At 27.3% G+C, this 27174-nt stretch overlaps 1 protein-coding gene across 2 annotated transcripts in view; it reads right to left on the bottom strand.

The window, feature by feature from the left end:
- Positions 1-27174, bottom strand: part of LOC107457041 (uncharacterized) — an 83089-nt gene that overhangs the window by 15582 nt on the left and 40333 nt on the right. For both annotated transcript variants that reach the window (XM_016075081.4, XM_016075089.4), the window contains 20 exons: positions 26534-26704; positions 24015-24179; positions 23828-23942; positions 22949-23130; positions 21268-21389; positions 19514-19583; positions 15412-15572; positions 15227-15335; positions 14682-14813; positions 13649-13869; positions 11978-12092; positions 11725-11880; positions 9045-9193; positions 7107-7251; positions 6821-7033; positions 4998-5204; positions 4767-4871; positions 4056-4208; positions 3799-3966; positions 676-969 (listed from right to left, as the gene is read on the bottom strand). In XM_016075081.4, coding sequence (XP_015930567.1) covers positions 676-969; positions 3799-3966; positions 4056-4208; positions 4767-4871; positions 4998-5204; positions 6821-7033; positions 7107-7251; positions 9045-9193; positions 11725-11880; positions 11978-12092; positions 13649-13869; positions 14682-14813; positions 15227-15335; positions 15412-15572; positions 19514-19583; positions 21268-21389; positions 22949-23130; positions 23828-23942; positions 24015-24179; positions 26534-26704 — 3153 coding nt within the window. The remainder of the gene's footprint in view (positions 1-675; positions 970-3798; positions 3967-4055; positions 4209-4766; positions 4872-4997; positions 5205-6820; positions 7034-7106; positions 7252-9044; positions 9194-11724; positions 11881-11977; positions 12093-13648; positions 13870-14681; positions 14814-15226; positions 15336-15411; positions 15573-19513; positions 19584-21267; positions 21390-22948; positions 23131-23827; positions 23943-24014; positions 24180-26533; positions 26705-27174) is intronic.

Here is a 27174-nt window from a genome sequence, read left to right on the forward strand (position 1 = left end):
TATAGCTGATAATATCTATAATTGATCTAAACAATATAACTTAACTATCATGATCATAATTATACCAGATTTGTAGTGGAATTAATAGATAAGTTTTTTAATAAACATACATTTTATATTGCATTGATCCAAAAACTAAATTTCTATATTTTATTGATTGTAAATAATACTTAAAATTTACTTCATGAAAATACTTGGTGAGACCAGGGAAATTTTTTTTCACTTCAGAAATTAACCCTGCAGTGTTTAATATATTTTGAGAATTAATAATATTAACAGTTTTATTTAATTGTTAATTTTTTTTTAATTTCTGAAAAAGTGTCACATTAAAAAAAATTACATCATTAAAAATGGCCAGTAACAAAATTTTCTAATTTTGTCCCATATTGCTAACATTGTAGAGCTACACTAATGTGCTAATAGTGATAGTTTGGTATTCATTCTCATTTGAGATCCTAAGAGAATACTGATGAACACTAAACTACTTAGTTTGGTGGGTAGATAGTGGTAGTTATCACCTTTGAAAATATCTACTCATGCCAAGACAAATTGCATTAACAAAGTAACTTTTTAAATTGAAAAAATATCACTTTATTATAAAAAATGTTCCAGTGATAATTAACTTAGAGATAATACTATTATTTAATTAATAAGATTAACTTAGCTATAACTTACATTTTTATCAGCTGTGCCTTGATTGTTAACTAATTCATCAAGCTCAGCCTGCAATTGCTTTTTAGAACGTTCAAGTTCTTCGTTATGCTCTTCTCTTTCTTCTAACTCTCGTATAAGAGTCAATATCCTTGTCTCTTTCTCTCGAACTTCTCGCTCAGCATTATCTTTTTCTTGTGATAATTGTTCAGATATAGCTTTTTCCTCAGCAAGAAGTTGATCAAATTTTCTTTGCCTTTTCTCTAAATCAGACACTTTAGTTTTGTGGCTATCCAATTCAATGGTCAAATCTTCTACCTATGATAAATATTGTTAAAATCTTACATTAACATTCATTTCAAGCTGAAAACACTGCTTCATATCTAAAAAACATTTCACTAAAAATAGCTAAATAAATTTGAATACATATTTCTCAGCAATTACATTTAAATAATCAACAATTAAATAAAAATAATAAAACTTTAAACAACAATATTTCCTTAAAAATTAAAGAGAATATTTCTATTCCTGATTTTTTTTAATACTGAATTGGTAAACTCAAATATTAAAAGCTAGAAAGCTAAATTTACTGATTTCACTCCACGAGTCATTCTTACACACAGACTAAATTTCTAAAAGTTGAACTAGCTATTTCTTTTATTATGACTTTTTATTGATCATAAATTTTATGATGCTATAAATGAGGTATGTTGTACACAATAAAAAAGTCATTAAAAGGACACTTGATACGTAATGCAATAGTCATGAATACAAATTAAAATTCTTTTTTTCATATATAATTCAGATAGAGAAATTTTTCATACACATAGTCTTGAAAAGAAATTTTACAACAGTTTAATACTATAGTTTAATTATTAAACTAACTATTTAAAATATTAAGTTTTATTTAACATTAATTTACTTCTAAAAGGAAAAGTATGTTGAAATTTTTTTTTTATTTTATAAATAGTAATGCAAATATTATTGTATATAATTTTAAAGAGAAAAATAAAAAATATCATGATGAACATACTTTACAAGTCAATTCAACTTCAGACATATAAATATTCTAGTTTCTTAGCTCTTTCTAACAAGAGTCAATAGAAAATAACTACACTTATGTACAAGCTCTAAATTCTTCTACCATACATAAATAGAAGGGAGATGGTTGACACTGTTACAATTCATGCAGTGACGGACCAAAAAAAAAAATTTACTCTGCCGCAATCAGAAAAGTGATGAAATATTTTTTTCTTCAGGAATATTTTGTTTAAAGATCCCACAAGTATTGTTATGATAAACAAGTTATAAGATATTTAGATTGTTGAAGGTAGTAGTCCTAGCTATTGCGCAACCCTCTTTCAGCCTGATCTGAACCTTTCCCTAACATCTCCTGCTTTATGCTTGAATTTAAAAATTTCCAAAACGGTTAATTGATAACACCCAATTGTTTTAGTTACAGCATGTGTTTAATTTTCTTTGTTAGCTAAAACAGTTGCTACAGATTTTTTCTTATGAATCAATTATAAGAATAAAGGTGTCCTTTAAATGCTGGAGATACAAAATGAAAAACAGCTTTTCCCTTTTGTTGCACTTTTTATAGTAATCCGATTAAGCAACACTTCAGAAACAATCTATAATAGAGACAGGGAATGAGCTAACATCTTGATTTTCATCAATTAAGTTAATTTTATGTGTTTAAAACAATACATTAAATTTACAAAAATTAAATATTTTTAGATGAAGCAGTTTTTTTTGGCACCACTGTATAGTGTATCCCATGACGTTGTGAAAATGTAGCTAAAGCATTTTTTTAAATATAACTAATACGGGGATCAATTTTGCATCTAAAATTCATTTTAAAACATGTAGTTTATCACATAACATTTAATTTGTAATGTCTATGCTAAAGGAACTGAATCTCCAACTTTCAAATGATCATATGTGACCCCTTACCACTAAAAAATTAGCAGTTAAAATAACTATCTAACTAGCATAAAAAATTCATAACTGTTTTTAAAACTAATTTCAATAAACCTTGAAATAAACTCCAAAATTTTAACAAAATAGACAGAAGATTTAAACAAATTCTAAATGCCAAAAGAGTTAAACCTTTTAATACTGAAATACTTAATTTCTATTATTATATTTAGATACAATATTTTTTCTACTACTCTGCATCCATAATCTATACCACATATTTCATGTAACACACACAGCACCTATAACAGCTGATGTGTCACTGCACTAAAAACAGTGTAAAACTGAGTTTCGTATTCAGTAACTGTTTATCAAGAAGTAATTACATCATACAGGAATTTTGAGAAAAATAAATTATGCATTAATTTAATTAATATATCTTATAAATTATCTCATACAATATAATAAATTATGCACTATTTTAATTAGTAATACCCTTTTTCATAAACATAGCTTAACCCCAGCTTTTTCTGAACATTTAGCCGCAAGCTTTCCTGCATCATCAAAAAACTGGTTTCTCCTATGTTATTCAATGGGAAAATAATACATGGCTGGGAAATTTCTGTACAATTTTATTGAGAGGCACAACATTTGGAGGTTTAGTATAAAAAGAAGTTGGAAAGCAGGGTTTAAATTGCATCATTATAATTGTAAACTAAGAACATAGAGGTTATTATTATGTAACTTTAATTGAAAATTTTTAAGGTAAAATTTTAAAAACATTGTTTTTCAGAAAAATGTCAGTATTTTAAATATAATTAATAATATGAGCAAGATAGTAAAACAAGTGAAGAACATATAAATGGGTGTATTATTTAGTTCTCAAATGCCAGTTCCTACAATTTTTTAAAGATTGTTTCATAATTCACCACAAATCATGCTTTGTTTTGTAAAGCACCTGTTCTGAGTGTAAAAGTGGTTCATGAGGATCAGATTTCTTAGCGCCACTTCTCTCACTTTATAGAGGTGAGAACATAGACTATATGGATAAACTTTAACAAGATATGATGAACTTATTCGATAGTAACTTAACGTGATAGAATTTAGTGTTTAGTGTGCGTAGTTTGGTTAATTCAGTCATTTTTAAAAAAAATCAACAAAAGCAGTTAAATATTAATCATTAAGAAGAAGAAAATTGATTCAAGTTATCATGAATGAATTACATACTTCAGACTGAAGTTTCTTTTTTGATTTATCAAGTTTCTCGTTTATCATTTGTTGTTCATCTATTTTATGTTGCAAAACTTCAATTTCTTTCATTGCTGCTTTCTTTTGTTCTTCTAAATTAACAACGGTATCTTCTTCTTCTTCAGCTTTCTTTTTATAAGCAGCAACCTATAAATATTTTTAAAAATATTATAAAAAAATTTTTTTAAATAATTTTTATGAAAAACTTACAAATGTTTATAAAAAATGACACTCACTTGAGAATTCAAAATATTTAATTGTTTTTCAAGGTTTTTCTTAGCTTCTTCCTCTTCATCCAGTTGTTCTTGTAGATTTTCACGTTCATTTTCAAGCTGTCTTAGGCGTGAACTGAGAGCTAATTTCTGTCGAGTCTCATCCTGTAATTGCTCCTGAAATAAAATAATTATAAATAGAAGAAAAAAAATTTTTTTGAAACATAACATTCTTTATAAACAATAAAAGAATGCTTCTAAATTGTTAAGATTGCATTAAAAAAATTTTAACAATATTAGTTTTAGAAAAAATATTTTTTTTGTTGTAAATTTTCGGTAAGGTAGTAAGAAATTTTTAAGGCTTGTTACAGAATAATTCAAAAGAATATATAATTTATAATACTTATTTATAAATGTATAAACAAGTAAATAAAAAATCGTTTGATAACAAGAGATGTTATAAAACAAAGGTTCTCCAACTGTGGGCAAAGGCAGCATGCAACACAGCTATACATTATAAATAAAAGCACCATGAAACATATAATAAACATTAAAAATTTCATTTTCAATAAGAATTTTTATTAGAAACTTATGTAGCACCTTGAGTAAAGCAATAATCAGAGAGGGTACTGCCAATTAAAAAAGTTCATGAAACTAAATTGAAAAACATATTTTTAAAGAATTACCCAGAATTTGAATAATATTCTGCATTTAATTCAATTACACAAAACTTACTTGACTTTCAGAAAGTTGACCTTCTAATGTAGCAACACTTTTAAGAGCTTGAGTAGCTTTAGTCTCCATATCTTCAAATTGAGCACTTACAGAATCTAATTCAGTCTATATGGAAAAAAAAATCCTTTTAAATGTTTCAAAAGAAGAAAAAATTTAATCCTTTATTGTATAAAAATAATTTTTCTAATATTATCAACTAAATAGTTAATTGACAAAAATTCAACTACGCACCTGCAATTTTGCAGCTCTTTCTGACATTTCAAGTTTGTTCCTCTCAGCATCTTCATGTTTAACTAAAATTTCTTGAAGCTGGTTTTCCATCTGCTTTCTCCTTCTTTCAGACTCTTGTCGAGCAGAAGATAAAGCTTGAAGTTCTGATTGTAAATTGTTGTTTTCACTCTCAAGATTGACCTTCGACTTTTCTAATACACCTTTAGTCTAAATAAATAAAATCTTTGATTAAATTAATACTTATAAAGACATTTAATTTTTTTTAACATGAAAACTTGAATAAATTAATGTTAGGCAAATTTTATTAATATGTAGAAATTTCTCCAAAAAGGAAAACTACAAAACCAAGTAAACAGCATATCGTTATCTTCAACCAGTAACCTATTTACTTATTTTCACTTCCCAAAAGAGATAAAAAAATAAATAAGTATTAATTTTAGGAATGTATAGAAAAGACGATAATTATCAAATGATTATGCATTCATTTGAAGAGATCCAAGAATACCCTTTAATACTTGAGAATGTGAGGTTTGATGGTCTAAGCAAGTATAATATTGAATAACTGCAGACCTTTCCATGTCTTTTAAGAGTCACTTTCTGCAATATAGGAATAAAGTTTTAGATATGCACTTTATTAGAGTTGCAGTTGGCCTCAATTTTATTTTACTATACAACACAGTACAACATAGAGATCATGTGGTTAATGATTTTTTTTGGAAAATGAAGATATTTCGCAGGTTGATTGACCATTAGAATCTCAAGCATATAGAGCATATTTTAGAACCTTTTAGTAAGGTAAATTGAAATTTTGATCTCCTTTCAAGTATCATCCAAGGCCTGAAAACCAATCAGAATTTTGACCAATCAGAACTAACTCCCATAGTAACTCTTCAACTGACTTATTTCCAGTATAAAATCATTGTGTGAACTACGTCTATAAGAATAAGCAATATTTCTTATTAACTTATATTTTTTCCATTAGCCATTTGGCAAACACTTTTTCACACCTTCTGATATTGATGAGCATAACGCAAAATTATTACTGAGTAAAATAATTGTGTAATAAATTTTCTTCATTTTTTGTAATATTATTTCAGTTTATGGCCAAATCAAATTTCATTCCTATCAGTCTAGTAGTTCTAGAGATAATAAATCAAATCTAAATATTCTCTAATTTTAAATACTAGTATACGTAGAAAAATAGGCATACTTTTTAGTTTGATCCATTTTTTTCCTCCCAATTGCATTTTGTGATAAATTAAGAATATTTCTTTGCTTTTTTTTCAAATAAAACAAACTTTTTTATTGTTATAATATAAAGTAATGTCAGTTAAATAACGGTAATCATTTTAACAAAATATCTTGCAAATCTGAATAATTAAACACAAACAACATATTACAATACAAAGCATAAGTACATGATAATGGTGTCTTTAACCTATTATTTAAAACTCAGACATATGTGTGTGATATTTCAATACGTATTTTCATAAATTTAAACACCTAAATTTAAAGGAACTCTTTTAAACTAAATGGTATAGATTAAAACAATGGATCTTCAAAGTATCTTAGATATCTAATGATGGAATTGACATAAAGTTGCCATAAATTAAGATATTTTTATCTCACTTATACTTTACTAGACATTTTTCCGAAGAGAAACCAAATATATGACTCTTTAAGAGATAATAAAACAATTTTAATTTCACACAAAATAGCCTAATTTAAATTAAAATATTGTTTCCGAAACAGAGTGAGGTAATACTTGAACTACTGATTGAAAGTATAAAAAAAAAATTAAAAGCTATGATATCGATACTAACTTTCTGCAAAGAGTCTAACTGTTCATTCAGCTGTTCAACAGCAATAGTGTGCTTCTGTCTTAGGTCTCCAATTTGATTTTGGTGCCTTGAAGTTTCATCTTTTAAACCTTGTTTCAAATGTTTTAATTCTTCCTCCATTTTCTTGCGTAAAGCTTCTTGTGATGCTGTGGAGTTAGTAGAATCTAAAAGTTCAGTTTTCAGAGCTTCCAGTTCCTGGAAAATGCAATTTATATAGTTTTGAATAAAACAAAAGGGATCAGTTCATTACATAAATTCTAGTTCTTACTTCATTTAAATCTCTTCTCAATTTCTCAGCTTTTGTTCTAGCATCTTTTTCAGCCTCTAAATCTTCTTGAACTTCAGTTAACTGATTTTCCAAATCTCGTAAAAGCTTTTGTGTTTGTACTTTAGCAACAAGTTCCTCATCACAACTAAAGAAGGCATCAAAGAATTAAACAGGCAAAATATTATAATGCAGCAATAAGAATGAAAGACATTGAAATTAATAGGGGAAAAAAATGTTTAGCGTAAAAAAATTTATGTGAATATAATAAAGATATTTTGAACATTTTATTAAATAAATAAGAGTTAAATAAAGAGATTTCAAGCTTTTTATTTGTATCAAAATACTTACACAACAGTATGCAAATATTGTAACCAATAACTGAGTAAACTTATAACACTCTTAAATAAGGATAACATTGCTTACTAGGACTGGGGGATGTAACAAATTTACATATAGACATAGCGATGTGTCACGATATATTGAAAATTGTTTCGTTTGAATCTAAAGTACACAATCAGAAATCTTAAATCAATCAAGTATAAAGGAAAGAAGTATAACAAAAAAATTTTAATTCTAAAAAAATGCTTATAAATTCTAAAAAAACATCAATAGCATTGCTTTTTTTTCCATTTATTTATTATAATTTACCATATTAATAAAGATGGATTGAAATAAGACAAGTGCCTCAAAGTAAAAACAAGTATCAACTTTGTTTTAGTTTTTTTTACAAATTAAAAATTACTTAAAATTTATTGCTTTAAAAATAATAATAAAATTCTAACAAAATATTTTACTTTCATGAATTAAAACAAAAAAAAATATAGGTAAAACACAAATGAAAGTAATTATGCACTGTAATAAAACAAATGTTAAATTATTTGTCAAAAAAAAATGTGCTTTTGAAACATTGTTACACAACCTTTAAAATATTTATTTAAAATATTAAAGTTACAACTTTTGTTAGAATTTTATTATTATTTTTAATACAATAAATCCTAAGTAAATTTTAATTAAAAAAAAATAAAACAAAGTTGATACTTGTTTTTACTTGTTGACACTTGTGTTTATGTATGGAGTCTGACTAATGGTCAAATTCTATATGTAAAAACAAATGCAAGTTTTGTTTTACTTATTTATTTATTTATTATTATTTTTAAAAATATATATAATTAGCTTAAGATTTATTGGTTTAAAAATATTACTAAATATTTAACAAATTAGTTAACTTTCATGCCTTGAAAAAATTTGAAGAAAAATTGAAAAAAAAAATTCTTTTAATAGTACTATGGCTAAATTATTAAAAAATAAACTACTTTTAAAACGTCAAAACATTGCAACACGGTTATTTTATTTTTTTTATAAATTTAGTCGTTTTAACTAATAGCCGAATTTCCTACAAAAATAAAAAAAATAAGGCAAATTTTTCTTTTAATTCTTTCAAAAATAAAAACGACTAAGGATCTGACCATGACTTCTGAATCAATTGGCTCTTTGCCATTCACCATCACAAAACAAGCATCATCTTCCTAGCAAAAGGAAATCAATACGTGTGTAGATAGACAAAATCATAATTGTTTTTGGCAGCACGGTAGTAGCATTAGGGTAGGCAAGTATCTTCACATGTTAAATTGTGGGCATCTTCCTGCATCAGAGGTTTAAATTTGAATTCTGATTTTTCGAAAGAAACCAAAGCCGCTATATCGGCATGATGATGTATGCTTTATACATTTTAGCAAACCTTATTAAGTCTTTAATAAAACTAAAGGAAGCAATCGTAACTTAAATTTTTAAACTGCCTTGTCCACATTAACCCTATTAGAGTAAAATTATCTTGCCTACAGCACTATTGTTGCTTTGAAAACCATAAATTCCAATCATTAGATCAAAAGTTGCTAAGGTGGGCTCTTTTAATTTTAATTTCTGAAATACGAATATTACCGATTTAGAGAGTCAGCCAATTCCTCCTCTTTACGAGACAATTGGAGCTGGATTTCTTCAACCAGTTGTTTCTTCTCTATAAGCTGTTCTTTAATATCACTAAGCTCAGACTCGCCTTTACGGGAAGCTCTTTCCAATTCCTGTCTCATCTAAATACACAAAATAAAGAATTTTAAAAAAATAGACCATCTCATTAAGCATTAATCACAAAATACTCATAAAGAAGAAAACAAATAACTGAACTTGAATGTAAGCTTCTCTCAAAATTAAATGAGAGAGATTAATTGCTCAAATACTGAAACAAAGACATTCAAAAAATCCCAATTTTCATGTGAAAAAATTACTTAAGAGCTATTAATGACTTTTGCTAAAATGACTTTTGAAAATTTCAAATTTGAGAAATTTGAAATCCCAGCAACCAAAAATTTTAAATACTTAAAAGGAAACACGCACCCAATAACTTACGACCAATTTAAAACTAAATAGCATAAAAAATATGATCATGCAAATTGAAATCAATAAAATTATAATTTTTGTCTTAAAGCTCCATTTTTTAATTTTTATTTTTTTACTCTAGCCATCAAAAAGCTCCTGCTACATTCATCAAACTTGAACTAAAGCTAAAATATATATTTCAATAATACAAAATTAATTTGCATCAAAAATCGAAAAGTTTGGGAACTTACAGAAAAGAAAAACCTTAAACTGTTTGACTTGTTAATCTAGTGGTGTGTATTGGTTGAAGTATAATAGCCAAATGGCACCAAGTGTTTTTAAATGAGGATCTTTATGTTTTCCATATAAGTTATAATTTAGAGAAGACATCTCTGCTTAAAATTCTAACCTTCGATATGCCACAATAACATTGTCTAGTTGCATTACAAAGGTACTTATCGGTTTACAAGGGTTACCTTAACTTAACTTTGATGTGGCACGAGATTGAGAGTTCATAATCGTGTCTCGTCCTGATGTTGATGAAGTCAATCCATGTTTTACTACTTGATTCTACAGTAATATTTTTGGATGTTCTTACTCATCAATAAACTTTGATAATTTTTTTTATCGATTCTTCAGTTATTATTCAAATGTGTAATGCCACATGCCAAAAGAAAATATTGAATTAAGTACTTAAAGAAGCAGTATCAAAATGAGGTTTATTAGTAAAATAAATCAATTTTAAAACCAATGAATAAAACTTCACAAAGTCATTAACAATTGAATGAGTAAAAACACTAATTGTCTTTTAAAGATGTAAAAATTTAACACTGATTTATGTTATTTCTCTTTAATAATTTATAATTGTTTTAATATTTTACATTCTTTAATAAAATAAATTTTTTTTTCACTGAATGGCTGGTGCCCCTAGTCCCTCGCTGGTATTGAGATAAAAAGCTACCAGGGCCTGATTACCGAAAAGTAAAATTCTAGGGGGCCCCCCAAATGCCTGAAATTAAGGGCCCAATTTCTTATTTTTTGCAACAAAAAAATAATAATAAAAGAAATTTAAAAAAAATCACTCCAACAGAAACTCTTGGAAAGAAAAAAAAATGGGATGCTTAATAATGTCACGTTTGTAAAAGCATTGCCATCGAAATATACCGGTTTTTCTCGTTGGGTTGGCTATAAGCAACTCAAGCAATAAGCAACATACAATCACAGATCCCATGCTTATGTTCCTAAGCCAATCGCATTATTTCTTGTTGCATATTGTTCTTTTCCCCCGATTATGATTAAATTCAAATACGATTATGCAGTCCTCTTTTAAGTTACATAGAGTTACTTGAATTGCAATCACAAAAAGTCAATTCTTATTTAACTTTAATTTTTCATGCATTTAATTCTTATCCTTTCTTATTTTTTTATTTTAATCTTTTTTCTCTATCATGCACGCTCAATTTAATTTTATTCTGTTTTTTATTGTTGAACTAAACACACAAGACTTTTAAATATCTATTAGTACAAAAAGTATTTTTGTTTCATGTTTGAAAATTATTTGGTATGATTTTTCTGGTGCAGTAACAATAATTTATGCTGAATTAGAATTTTGTGTTGTTTTGCCGCTAGTTAACAAATTGGCGTAAAAAAGAGACTAATCTTGCAAAGAACCTTTCTTATAACAACAAGTAATTTTATAATTTAATTTAGTGAAATCTTTAAATTTTGTTAACATATGAGCTAGCTACTCCCTCATGTTTTTGTTACTATAAAGCACGTAAAGAAGGGTCCAACATGATTGCTTAAGATCTCTGTATTCCTTTCTAAGGTTCTAATAGTTTTCACATGGTTCTTGTCTCTTTAAAATGTACTGTTTATGGGCGAAAAATATCAAAATTTCTTTTGCTCAAGTTAGGGGGGCCCCAAAATCCTATTATGCTTCCCCTATTTTCAGAGGTTAATCGGGCCCTGAAAGCTACCTTGGACATTAAACCTAGTATGAGACCAAAGCTCTCAGGCTGCCCTCTCGTGGCTAGCTAGTGGCCACATTAAAAGCCTCTCTTTTAAAAATGGTGTGGGGATCTTTGCCATCTGCATAAGAATCCATGATCAACATGCTTCAGCCAAACACATACAGGATTGTTTGGGCCTCACAAAGACGGAAACTATTTCAAATCCTTCCCAAGTCACGGATAGTAATAAGAACAACATTTTCTTCTTTAAAGTTAAAAAAGAAAAGCTTTACCTGTTGTTCTCTTCTTAGTTTATCATCAATATCAGCAATAGTAGCTTCATGTCTTGCTTTTAACTTAGATAATTGTTTAGATTTTTCTTCTTCTTCACTAAGATTCTGAGAAACTTCTAAAAACTTTTCCTCTAAAATTTTCTTTTCCTTTAGGATCTGAAAAAAAAAAATTTTTTCAAAAGTAATTCAACAATTGAGGTTAAGAGCACTGCTGAAAAGTACCAATAACAGAATTCAAAATAACTTAACTTACTTTTTGATTACTATCATCAAGTACAGCAAAATCTTCTTCTAATTTTTTAATTTTAGAATCCAAAGTAACCTTTTCTAATTGAAGTTTCTGGCGAGCTCCTTCCTCTTCTTCTAATCTAATGAAAAAAAAATTTAAATTATAGAAAAAAAAGCAAATCTATAAACTGATCCACCTTATGATTTGTTAGTCTTTAAAAATTGATTTGATAAAATTTTAAATAAATTTTAAAACCACAATCTTAGTAACTTAGGTCTCAGAAACAAAGTCATTTATGTAGAAAGAACTAGAATCTGAAGAACCTTACAAAAGAATACAGTAAAAAAAAAATATTAAGAATAAACCACTTATATTAGATTCCATTTTCATTAACAAGCTACATATTTACCCTCTGAGAGTTTGACCTGTCTTTCTCTATATTTTAAACTGGTTCCCCACTGCATATAAAAATAAATATAAAAAAAACTAGCTCTTGCTGTTATTCAAGGGAAAAGCACAGCAGGGAAATTTTTTACAAGACACACACAGAGTACAATCTCTTACAAGAGCTCGATTCGTGGAAGATTAATTGCAATTACTTTACTGCTGATAGTTAAAATAGATCACAATGAATTTATAAAAATACAATAAACACTATAAAACTATGCATATCTGACAATACATTTTTAAGTAAAGTTTTTTGAATTGATAGCATCACCACTTCATCAATTATAATGAGTGAAAGATTATTTCATTTTTGAATAAGAACAATTATAAAGATGATTCCAGTTTTAAAAAATAATCTTTGAATTACAATTTTTCTTTTAAATAAATTTTAAAAAGGTCATCCGATAAATGAAATTTGAATAATATCTGTTATCTATGTTTATCAGCTGCAAAATATTAATACTTTATAAAATGATTATAAAAAAAGTGCATTAAAAAAATCTGTATAGACATGCATAAAAAATATAACTTTGACAAACAAATATTTTCAAGATTGTTAACATTTTATTTTAAATAAGATTTGGTTGACATAGCAAATTATAGCTTTATTTTATGGACTGCAGTAAATTTGAAGAGAAATTGTAAATTACAATTATAAAAATATATTTGTACAATTTATTTATTACTGTAGTTAAAATAATAAATAGATATGAAATAATAATAACCAGTGGCAAAGAAATAAATGAAATATCAAATAAGTTAGCAATTTTTATTTATTTTTTACAGATATTTTTCACTGAAGCTTAAATCTCTATTATTAAAATCTCTATTATAAATTAAATTACTAAAAAATGCATTTTAAACTATTTCTAAAAATAAGATAATTAATAAATAATTTTATAAGAAAAGTGACAGTTGATAAGCAGGATCAGTCAGTGGTTCAATGGACCACAAAGAATTATTTTCTAGTGGTTTGTCTCAAGTGATTTGTCTTTCTAGTGGTTTGTCTTTCTTGACAAATTACGAATTTAAATGTTAAAATGAAGCAAAGAGGTAAATACAAAATTTTTAAATGAGGCAAAGAGGAAATCATCTAAAAAAATAAAACTACAACAGTAAATAAACTTATGCTTAATGAAAATGACTTATGTTTAATGAAACGAAATGGATAATAATATATTTTCAAAAAAAGATTTTAATATAATTTGAAATGTAAAAAAGAGATCAAGAAGAAATAAAAGTTCTTACTGTTCTTCTAGATCCTGAATAGTTAACTGAAGTTTCTTTTTCTCAGAAGTCAAATTCTTGCTTTTTTCTTCCTCTTCTTCAATTCTAACTTCCATGTCTTGTAATATATCTTCTAGTTCTTGCTTTCTAGCTTGCAATCGTAGTCTTAACTCCTCCGCCTCTGCACAAAGTTCAGTTTCAGCTTGTAATTGTTCAGCTAGGGTAGTTTTTTCTTCAGACAACTGTAGAAAAAATTTGCTTTTTAAATAAACCAAGATATAAAACATCTAGAGGGCAGTTTATGACAAACATGTAAATATTATTTTCATAAAATTAAATTATTACTAAGGCGTTATTAAGCAGTAAAATAAGTAAATTTTTATCAAATATATTATAAATAAAGAAGATATTATATTAAATATAAATATTATTAACAAAAATAAAACAATATAGCAGAAATAAAAGTAAATTCTGAATATTGTATTTCTTTAATATGTAATAATAGTCATTCAGAAAGGTCCATATAATTTTACTACTATTGTTCTGCAAAACATTAAAATGATCTCAATATTAAACGGTGTGTAAGTACACAACATCAAACCATGCCAAGCACCTAACCCTGTTTAATTCGAGAGCTCCATCTTTTAACTGCTTTGTTAGGTACACAGTGCAATTTTGGTCCAGGTCAGATAACATGGGCAGTGTCCTGAACTGGTACCCCTCTCTCAAACAGCAACGCCTCAACCAACAAGACAGACTTAAGCCACAACAGATATAATGTGCATATGCATGCCAGTTGTTGTAGAGCGTGTATTTACAATTCTTACAATATAATGCTTCAATAATTTTTTCACTCTTTTAGGTGAAATTCTTTTTCTGATTAACAATTAATACCTGAACTGTTTCAGATATAGACTTAAAGACATACAGATTTGAAACAAAAATTTATATGGTACATTGCTAAATAATATCTTATATTTAGCTCTGATAATAATTAATCATAGAATACTAAAATATCAGGTTACACAGTTTAAAAGGTAATAAAAAAAATTACTTGTAGAAGCTTTTTTTCTAATTCACCAACTTCCGTTTCAGCTTTCTCCATTTTTTCTTTTACTTGTCGCAACTCATCCTCCTTAGCACTGAGTTTCTCTTCTTGTTTTGTAACTTGCAGTAATGGTTTCACCTTAAATTTAGAACAAATTGGTTTTTATAAAAAAATAAAATATTAAAAATGTATGGACTTTTCTTTTTCATTTTGTCAGTGGATCACTACATTTATCTAATCAACCATAATACTTGCCATATTATATTTATAAAGTAACATTGAAATTTTCTTTTACATAATAAAAAATAATTTGTAGTAAACCTAGCAATAATTACAACTATTCACCCTCATATACAAAACAGTAGCCAATAAATGATTAAAACAAAATTAAAAATAACTAAGCAAAAATAGTTAAAAAATTTAGTTTTTATAAATAATGAAACTTAACAACTAAACTGAAAAATTAGTTTTAAGATCCCAAAGAAAATTATGATAGATAAATTTATAACAGTATGATGTTAATAAATAATAAAATTTTTAACTCAAATTACCTTTGTATAAAGACGCCACCATGACCAATTTCTTAATTTTAAATAAGCAGCACAATTTCTCTGAATGATTCGAATGGCATTAAGTTGTTGCAAACGTTTATGAAAGTTCCTGAAATGAAATTACCACATTAACTTTGAAAATAAATTGCACTAAAATTAATTTTTATGAATAAGTATGTTTATACCTTCTTGCCAAATTGCCTCGACAAAACGCTTGAAACTGTATTACTAAATCAGATATTTTATAATCCCTTTCTTCCTCCAAATGAGCCAAAACTCCAGCTCGGAAAAAGATTTTACTTTGTCCAATTCTATATAAGTTAGGATCCAAATCTAATGCATATATCTGAAATAACAAATAACTCAGTTTAATTCTATCAAAAATTCTAACTGATATCAAACTGAGTCTTAGCAACTAAGTATTTTAATAAAGATTATTAGTTTCATTAGTTTGTGGTACATCCAAGTTATACTTTCAACAGCATCATTTGAGGTCAACTGTTCAAGGAGAACATCCTACATCTAAGCAGCCTTATTTCTGGATACATTACCAGGTTCAATATATTTGCTTTGTTAAGTTGGTATGTTAAATTTCACAGAAACGAAGAAATTAGGTTTTTATTCTCGAGAAAAGTATTTTAAGCCCACATAGATTTTTTACGAAAATTGTCCGCAAAAAATGACAACTAATATATTTTAGTTCGCAGGCCACAAAATAAGGCTTCGCAGGCCGGATGCAGCCCCCGGACCGCCAGTTGGAAAACACTGAACTAGAACATATATCTTAAAAATATAATAAAAAATACCTTAATGTGCAAAACTTATTACATAATTCATATTTTTTTCACAGGTTGTTACAATTTATTTTGAATTCTTAAGAATTAAATATTTACTCCCAGATAAAATAATTTGGACAAAGCTCATTCTTTCAAGAAAAACACCTAATTTTTAAACTCCATATAAATCAAAAAATGATTTATGGCGCAGCCTCAATGATGTAAATAGAACACAATTCTTGCAGTGGGGGTCCCATGAGGTTTGAGGAAACATGCTCCAGAAAAGTTAACACTAATAAAATATTTTTTATACACCATCTTTAAAATTCACATTATAAATAACAATAACCCTTAACTAAATTTTGAATACAATTATTGTAAAATAGTGAGTTATTTTCTTGCATTATTAAAATTAATTTCATTTCAGTGATAAACAATGTTATAATTCAGTATGTTTTCGAAATTTTGCTTTTCATTTCAATTATGATTTTTATTATCTTAAATTAATGATTATAAATACCTATGTCTCTTTACCATAGTGTTTATGTTTCATATTATAATTTTAATTTTTTAAGGATAAAACATAGGGTAGGGGTGCACAACCTGCGGCCCGCGGGCCAAATGCGGCCCGCCAACCCTCAATGTGCGGCCCGCTACCGCAATCTGAACAAAATAAAAAAAAATTATAAATTTTTTTTTAAATAAAAAAAAATTCGGAAATTTGAAATTTACGCATTTAAGTTTTTGACGCACCCAATTTCACTCAATGTAGTTTTCGATCGTTTTTTTTCGATGGTTACCTCTACAGATTTAGGCATAGTTTTGAAAATACCATTATTTTGAACACATCATTATTACGATATACGAATTTCTAATTTTAGTTACTACTTTTGACTCTCTTCGAGTGCTCCGATTTTATCGTAAATTCAATGACTTTCCGGTAGTTATTGCTGCCCATTTTCACGTATTTTCTGAAATCGCGATTTTTAAAAAGTTATGAAACGCTTTATTTGTGCAAACTTCATGAAAAATCTAATCTTTTTCGGCAGTTGTTGCTACGCATTTCCGCATGGTGTTTAAAATTTTGATATTTTGGCACGATATTATTACGAATCGCGATTAAATAATCGCTCATTTCATTTAGATAACCATTTTTTGACGTGGTTTATTTGTGCCAATTTTATTGCAAATCAAATTATTTTTCAATCGTTATTTTGGCAATTATTGTTACACATCTCTACAAGATTTTGAAAGTCCGATATTTTTTATACGCTATTTTGATACTTTAATTTCGCATTTAAATACATAAAATTTTGACGCGTTTTATTTACACCAATTTCACCGCAAATATAAAGGTATTTTGATAATTTCCTTTGTAGTTATTACTACACTTTTTACCCGTGATTTAAAAAAAATTGATATTTTTCATATAATTTGACAGCACGCGAGTTTTGAATTGCGCATTAAAATAATTACTTTTTATGTGCTGTATTTGTGTCGATTTTTACATAAATATAAGAGGTTTTTCGAACGTCTTTTTACTTTGTAATTTAGAATATCCTGATATTTTAGCACAATATTACAACTCTTAAAATTCGATACTGTTTTAATTTTTTTTTGGAACTTAAAAAGTAATTATGTATTTTAGCAAAATCGATACCTTCCTAAAAAGAATAAAAATGAAGAATAAAAACAAGTTGTGTACATTTCTATTAAACGCGTTCCCCTTTGTTAAAAAATAATTCAAAACACGTGTATATTTCTTTAGTCCCATGAACAAGTGCAAGTTAGCATCACACACTCAACCTATTCTTTTTGTTGTTACATGATTTAAAAATCACATGTCGAGATTCGTATTTATACGTTTTAAAAATCATACGTTTTAATTCTTCGCATAATTTAAAATTCACACATCGTAATTCGTATTTACGCGATCTTAAAATTGCGCAGCGCATTAAAAGTAACGAGATTTAAAAATCATCCATCGCGATTCATATTCACGCGATTTAAAAACCATATATCGCGATTCATATACACACATTTTAAAAATCATGCGCTGTGAGTAGTCTTTTCGCAATTTAAAATTGTGCATCTCAATTCGTATTCACGCAATTTGAAAATCACACATTGCGTTTTATATTTGCGCAATTTAAAAAGCACACATAACAATTAGTATTTAGGCAATTATAAAATAACACATCGCTATTTGTATTCACGTGATTTAAAAATATGGAAATGAAGAACACCATCTAGGACGAATTCCAAAAGTGCTTAAGTTTTTTGCCCTAATTTAATACTACCCACAACAACAGCTTCTGTCATAAGACTGTTTTCCAGAATAAATTTGGCCTGTTCAAAATTACAGAGCATTCTTTTAACAAATTCATTTAATGGCTCGAAAAAGCATGATGAATAAAATTATCCCAATATTTAAAAATTTTGCAAATTACAGGATAACCATTAAGAAATTTTTTTAACCATTTTCTTATGCTATACTTCCACCATTTCATATCATTCATGATTGTACGCTGGGAAATGATTTGTATATCATTAAATTTTAACAGTAAAAAATATAATCAAAATAAGTTTCGTTAAGTAATGTAAATGTTACTAATTGTTTATGCATATGTGTATTAATTGTAAATAGAAAGTGTCATGTTAAAAAAATATTCGCCATAAAAATTTTTAAACAAGTATCTTAATAGTTTTTTATTATTAAGGAAAATAGTTTATTCAAGATTAATGCTTTCTTTCTTTCTTCCCTCTCTCTGCCCCTATTTCCTATCATTAATTTAAAATAAATGTTTTAAAGTTTAAGTATATTCCCCTTCTAAATGCTAAATCTTATTTTCCGCAGATGGGGTTTTGTTTCAATTTTTATCATTTTTAACCCTATAAACTTTCTTTAAATCAAAGTATTTAACTTGTATTTATTTTAATAACTAGAACATTTTTTTAAAATTTTTTTCTATGAACAAATTTTTTAAAGTTAAAATTTATGTTAAAATGGACTTATGTATTATGTAATATGACTTTTAAAAAGCATGTATTTTCCCATAGTTTTTTAATTATTTCAATTTATCTAAATTTTCTTCTGATTAACTGATTCTGTTTTTTCTTAGAAGGCTCAGTTTTTTCTTAGTTTAGAAGTTTTTAACTTTAAACATTTAAAAGTATTTAATTTTATGCTAAGATATTACAAGGTTAACTTAGAAAAAGAATTTAGTGGTTACAACAATGTTTTTATAACAATTACTATCTAAAATTGCTATGAATATGTTTGTCTAAATACTTTATATGTTTTTTGGCATGCGGCCCTTCATTAGTCAATCTGCTGCACATGTGGCCCTTCACTCAAAAAGGTTGTGCACCCCTAACATAGGGCATACTAGTAAATCAAGTAGAAAGGCGCACATAAGTCTATGTATGCCACTATGCAGCTAATTAAATTTCTAAAGGATTAATGGAAAATAAAAAATAAAAAGTTTAAAAACTAAATATTATACTATACCATTTTCTCACAAGCTAATTTTCCATCCATGAAACCTTTAGGTATTGCATTTGGGGTAAGTAGTTCATACCTAAAAAAAATATATTAACTAGACTTAAAAAATTTCCCAAAAAAAAGTATACTAATTAAAATAATGTGTAAAATGAGTATTAACCGTAATATAACTTAATATGATTTAGATATCTAAAATATTCATAAAAAATATTATTTCAGATCAGAAATGCACAGTTCACACATAAATTTTACATTGCTCTGGTTTTGTAAATCATTTATATTCCTTGTTAAAGTCATTAAATAAATAGCAGTACATTCAAGGAACAAGAAATTAATTTACTTTTTAAATTGAAAAGAAACACTTGACATAAAATTACAGAATAATTTGGATAATGTGTTAAAAAAAAACTCTAAAATTTGTTATGAATATGAAAACAAAAGAATTTTAAATAGCAAAAACAATAATAACAATTATTGTCAAATAGCCAAGTATCATTAGTGGCAACTGCAAGATTAGAAAAAAATTTCTGACTTTATAAAAATAATTGAAAATATTACAACTGGAATTAATGAAATTTACAAGGTCTGTCCCAGAAGTAGTAAGACTGGCGTGTTGGATAAAAAATACTTAATTGAAAATTTTTGCAAATATGCTCAAATCTTCAACATATGCTCTTTGAACATTTCTGCCATTGTTTCAAGCAATTTATAAAGTATCCTACCAGAATGTTCCTTAGGACTTGTGTCACAGTCTTGGGAATGATTTATATCATTTCCAAGACGGTGAATTGGGAAGGATAAAAATAATTAATTCTTCAATGGACAACTAACTCTTGGGAATGATTTATATCATTTTCCTATCTCTTTCGGTGTTTTTGAGAAAGAAGAAGAAAAAAAAGTGAATGACAAACTAAGTCTACGAAGGACGGAAGTGTCATGAATTTTTTTTCGAAATCCTTTACTAACAATACATGCCAACAGATATCATGTAATAAATTCCAAAAACGATTTGAGGCAGATCGCTTTTACTAAGGCCATGCTCATCAGCAATTTATCTTAGATATGTCCAATCAGAATCCTGAACAGCATTTATACGGTGTATTTAATTTTTGATATGGAGGGCACCCTGGAGCACTCCTTATCTTCCATATATTCTTGAGCATTTTAAAACATATTGTGTCAACTATTGTTTAACACAAAGTGAGATGGCATAGTAAATTTTCTGTGTATCAGGACTCATGAAGCTACTCAGGAAATTTTTCAACTAGTCTGAGATACTGACCTTCCCAGAGATAATAGATGACTGAGTTAAATCTCTTTTTTATTACTATTACTCCCATTCACTTAACATGTGCTGCATTACATTGCAACTACTGTAAAGAATGATTCTCATTACTTTTACCGCAGTCCCTGTATAAGATCTAAAAACTATATTAATAGTCCACTGCTCGATAATGAAAATTGATTTTGAGTTAAACAACAATAATAAAAAAACAAATGAGTACTACATGAATATAAAATTACAAGCATCCTCCTCAGTTTAACTAGAAGTTGAAAGAGAATGGTAAAATATATAATATTTTGTGTAACAGATTCCTGTTTTATTTTTTTCAAAGAAAATTAGCAGAAAGAAAAAGTCATTGACAGAAAATGCTTCAAATTTAATAGCAAAAGGGAATTAAATCATGATATTAAATTGAAACAAAGCAAAAAACATTTACAAATATAGCGTTTTTAAGTGAAAAAAAGCTAAAAATTACCTCTGTCTAAACTCTTGGAATGCAATTCGATTAGGAAAACCTTGTCGACATATTCGAATTCCTTCTAATACACCATTACATCTTAATTGATCCAACACAAGCAAAGCATCGATTTTTCCAGCCTAAAAATTCATTCAACAATAAACAAAAATTGTTTTTAGAATAGATAAGCTAAATGTTAATTTAAATACAGTGGTACAAAGTTTTCTATATTAGAAACAGTGACTTGCTTCAAAAGTCTAACAGCAACAACGAACTAGGTAAAAATTTCTGGAAAATTTGTATTATGTTTAAAATAACCAATAGTTAGAAGAATATACCACAGAATAATATAAAAAGTTAAGCTTTATTTGCAAACACAATTGATTTTAATCTTTAATAGATTTATGTATAAACATAATTATTTTACTGCCTTCTTAATATATCTACATCCAAAAATAACATTCTTTACTTTGAAATTTTAAGAGTAAGATTATATACAAAATAAACATTTTCAATTATCACTACTAATTATTTTTGAAATAAACTTACTCTTAGAAAAAAAATACAATTTATTTTTATGCCCAAATAATAAAAGAATCAAAAATTAAATACCAGCATCAATTTTAATATAAATTAGTATCACAGACATTTCAAATATTATCAATATACAACTTAATATCAGAGTAGCACAACAAAAAGCCTCAATAAAATCTTTCACTCATTAAAAAAAAAAGTATACAGTAGAACATTCGACAATAAAAAACTTAAAAATATAAACCACAACAAAAAAAAAGAAGTTAAAATCAAATAAAAAGACTAGTAATGTGTATTTTTGGAAAAGGTTATGTTTTTAATATTAAAAATAATGTTTAATGACTGAATTTATAATAGAGTATGCTAAAAGAAAATTCGGAATTTAAACACTTATTGCTATTCGTTCAGAATTCTGAATTTTATTATATTTAAAAATACATGCTCTTACATTAAACAATTTGCTTTTAAAATTATATTAAAATTTTCTTATACTTAAGTTTATTTAAATTTTGGTGACCGTTTACTTGAATTTTACCTGAATGCTATTTTTTAATCATTAAAAAAATGAAATTTAAAAAAAAAAATTTAACATTGAAAATGATCGTTAACCTGAATCAAAAATATTAAATACAATAAACTTTTATTGTCAATTTTAAATTACCTACCACTCTAAATGCTAAAATTGTTTACAATGAAATATTTATTAACCACTTTATTTACTGGTTTCCAGGTATTATACCTTTAGTGGCTGTGTTTATTTTTAACTGTTGAAACAGCCTTTGGTTTAAAGAATTAAGAAGTTAGAATAAAAAGTTTTTAAAAAAAATAGATAAATAAATCATTCTATTTTTTGAACAAATCTAGTCTTAGGAGTATTAAAATAGTTTTTATTAATCAACAAATTTAATGAGTTCTTAATCATCAAGTAAAACTTTAACATTATGAAAAATAAGTAAAAACATAATATCAATTCCAAAAACTTTAAAACTTTTCAACCTAACACTAAACCCAGAAAAAAAAATTTCTAAATTGAAAGATATATTTTTTGTCAAAATCATAGCATTTTCTTTCTATAAAATGTCTAATCTTTAGCTTGAATACATCGATATCTTATAGTGCAGAAGAAATATTTATTATGCTTTAAGATAGTAAGAGAAACACTTACCCTTTTTTCATGGTTAGGAATGATACATCGCACAAAATTTGGATTAGTATTGCGCAGAGTAGCCATTAACTTAGCTAATTGTTCTTTGTACAGTTGACTAACTGTTCTAAACATGCCTTTTCGAGTTCTAGCACCAAACTGAGTATCACCCATAGTGGCTGCAGCCATTCCAACAATTTCAGCTACAAAAAGAGTCATCGAAAAGTTATGAGAAATATGAGGTTAGAATTTTATAAATTTTTATATCAAGCTATAGCTGCTAAAAATAAAAATTTCGTCAAAAAGAAAAAAAAAGCTTTTGTAATTTATATTAATCCAACTGATGCAATTTATTTAAGAAAATTTCTAGAAATATAACAAAATGTAATATTTTTAAACTCAAATACTTCGTTACCGTAAAGAGCACATTTAATCTCAATAATAAATAAAAAAAGATTTCATTAAACAAAAATTTTATAAAAGTTTTACAATGAATAATACAAAAACAGAAAAAATGTCCATCTTGCTCTTGCCTCAACATTTGGAGGGACATCACAAACTCAAAGTATAAAATAAGTAGATAACTTCTTTTCCGGGCAAGCCACAATATCTATATAAAAAAGGATGAGGAAAAGAATGTCTTTTAGGAAAAAAAAATTTTTCATCTTCAAATAAAAGTTAACCAAACAGCCATTTCTGACACTTCATTTCCAAGAAACTCTATTTCCATTGATCCCTTTGAAGAGACAATTTATGTTTGCCTCAATAAAATTCAAAAACTGTTTAGTAGAATCATAGAATTAGTTAACAAAAAATTATGTAGGGCCAGTTATTAAACTAACTAGATAAGCAATGCATATTTATCAAAAAAATAAATATAACTGAAAAGCCTTTACTTACCATCTTTCCAAATATACACCACAAATGGGTCAGTTGAATTCTGGAGTAATGACACAATATTTTCATTCAGTGGATCCATATTCTTAAGAAGCCATTTATCAGCAGAATAATCAACCTAAGAGAGAAATGCAACAGTTATTGATGTTCACACAGTTCAAAAACTAAATCTAAAGCAAACAATACATACCTTGCCAGCATAATGTATGATACTGAAATCAGCATTTGCTCTAAAATCCGATTTGATATACTTAGGGTGAACAGCATGTGATGTATCAAGCTTATCTACAAAGGTTTTGACAGTAGCTTTAGGAAACCAACATTCTTCATCTAAAAGGGCAAGAACTCCCATTGGCTGTAAAAAAAAATAACAAGAAAGGCATTTTACGTATAAGACTTTTAAACATTTGAGGATTGAACTTAAAAAAGAAACTCCATTATCTAAATTTTTTTTTTACAAAAACATTAGCCAAAATGACAGATAATGGAACATTCCACTTATAGAAATAAAACTCAGTAAAACTAAATTATTTTACAGAAAAAAAGTTAAATATCCCTTATTAAGCAATAATTGACTGCTGTTCTTCATCCCATAATTGCATAAAAAGCTATACTAAAACTAAATATTTTCCCTTGTTATTTCTCAACAGCAAAACAAGTCAGTCAAAGTAAAAGAAATCAGAAAGCAACAATTTTTTTTCTAATACAACTCTTGTGCATCCCTGAAAAGTCTCCAGTTTCAACTCCTTTGCATTTCCCATTGTTAAGGTAAGTTGACTATCATAGCTTGCAGAGAAAGAGGGGAAGATAGTTAGCAAACAAATTCTTGAGCATTTTGGCAATCTAAGGGTGATGATATTTTGTATTTGATTGCGTTTGCAGGTTTGCGTGGTTCGTATATTACAAGCTCATAAAGATAATGTCGATCTGATTTTAGATAAACAACAACAAAAGCAATAAATGGTGGATTAATTATTAATATGCGTTTATTAGGAACATCGCATTGGTCTATCTCAAGACGCAATGAAATCCAACAAGGAAGTAACTTTTTTTAATTAATGTAGGTGGCGCTACTATTACTACATACATACCGGCTTCAACAAAGGGAGCTAGGGAAATTAAGATCCCGGAAACCAGAGAGTTGAAGAGTGGTGAAAATTTTGAATCAGTAAGAATTGTGTGAAAAGTTTCATTTGCATTAATGGGTCCATAAAACTCACAAAGAAAGAAAAAAAGTACTTAGTAAATTTTACGACATTACTGAAACATTATAGTCATGAGAGAGTATAATTTCAACAAAAACACTGATATGAGGTGGGGCAGTCATGAGAACATGGAACTTATATTGGTTAATTATAAAATATTGAAATCTTGTAGCTATTGTGAATTCTGTTGAAAAATATTGAGAGTACAAATTAGTTCGGTCAGTTTTTTTTTTTTTTTTTTTTTTTTTTTTTGTGGTCGAAAATGCATTTATTTTTGAACAAAATGAATGAACAGATTAATCAAAGTATTGTCCATCGCTGGCTACTTCTTTTTCCCATCTCTCAGGCAATTTTCGAATTCCATCTCGAAATTATGTCTCGCCTTATGAGGTAATTCAAGTTAGGGGTCAATTTTTGATTTCTGCGAATAAAGTGAACCGGTGACCTGCCAAATCGTGCTGCATTCGTCAGAACAACCAGTTATCAGAAGGAGCAATGTTCGATGAATACGGTGGGTGTGGTAAAATATCCCACTTGAACGTTTCCAAATAATTTTTTACGACTTTTCCTACATTAGGCAGGCTGTTATCACGCAGAAGAATAACTTTGTCATGTCTTTGCTCGTATTCCGGCCGTTTTTCTCATAATGCACGACTCAAACGAATCAATTGCAGCCTACGGCGATCGCCAGCAATAGAATCGCCAGGTTGTAGCAGCTCATAGTATACAACACCATTCACCTTTCCCCATTTATCATTCTTCTTTCACCATTCTTGAAACATTGAAACCATTCCCTACATGATTTATCAGTTGAAGCATTATCACCATAAACTTTTACAAGAATTCGATGCACTTCAACTGCACTTTTCTTCCAATTAAAGCAGAAACATAAAACCTCCCGCAAATGCTGCTTAGTTAAGACAAAGTTTGACACATTCAACACAGCAAAAAACAGGATTTTTTTATGAAACTCAAAACGATATAAACTGAATATTATTGAAGGATGTCTAATCTCTGAAACCACTGAAACTAGCTGTCACTATGAAACATTCATAACAGCCAGAGCCATCTTTTGAAAATGGACCGAACTAATTTGTACTCCCAATATCTGTTGGCAGATAACTTTGGATTAGGAAAAATACTAAGTTTCCTTTTGAAAATAAAGGAAATTTTATTATATTTTATTCCTTTTGAATATCAGTCTGTTTCAGTATAGATCCTTTGATAATATATAATTTTTTTGATACAGCTGTTGGTAGTCATATGACCTAAAAATGATTTATCTAAAATAACGGAATCTTTTCAATACACTATGATAGTGTTGCTCATTTTTTTTCCTAGTTGCTTTTAAAATCAATAATAACAGAAGTGAAAATAAAGATCATAAATTAAATAAATACTAAACATTTGTTATTATAAGATATAGGTTACAGATAGTAATAGAATAATTAAGATTTTAAAAGCTCATAGCATTAATAAAAGATTACTTGATAAAACAACATACTTTTTCTATTAGATCAATAGTTGGTTGTAAATCAAGACCAAAATCTATAAATTTCCACTCTATGCCTTCTCTTTGATATTCTTCTTGTTCCAATACAAACATAGTATGATTAAACAGTTGCTGCAGCTTTTCGTTTGTGTAGTTTATACATAGCTGTTCAAATGAGTTTAACTAAAGAAAGAAAGCAAAGAAAATTGACTGAAAGGCATTACAGCAGTTTACATTTGGATTTTATTAGATTATTGAAAGAGTAAATTACTATTAGATAAATAAATAGCTTAAAACATACAAAATATAGTGCATTAAAACTCTGGACAATTATAAAATTAATTAATAAACTCTGAATGAAGTATATCATTCTTATTATAAAAAATAATTTTTATCAATATATATATAAATATATACATCGAAAATATTGATTTCCATTTTTCAAAGAAAGTATTAAAAACATCACTGAAAATTAGGCAAAAGTTTTGGATCTTTATTTTTGATACTTTAAATGAAACTTCATTAATAAAAGTTTGCTTTGTACTTGCTAATAATTCAACGCAATTGTATTTGAGACTGGTCCAATATAATTTATATCTTAAAACATAAAGAATATTAAATCAACAGTAACTTATAATTGAAAATTTCGAAAC

The sequence above is a fragment of the Parasteatoda tepidariorum genome, chromosome 8 (assembly GCF_982258835.1).
Source record: "Parasteatoda tepidariorum strain Cologne lab strain chromosome 8, Ptep-v5.0, whole genome shotgun sequence".
Lineage (NCBI taxonomy): Eukaryota > Metazoa > Arthropoda > Arachnida > Araneae > Theridiidae > Parasteatoda > Parasteatoda tepidariorum.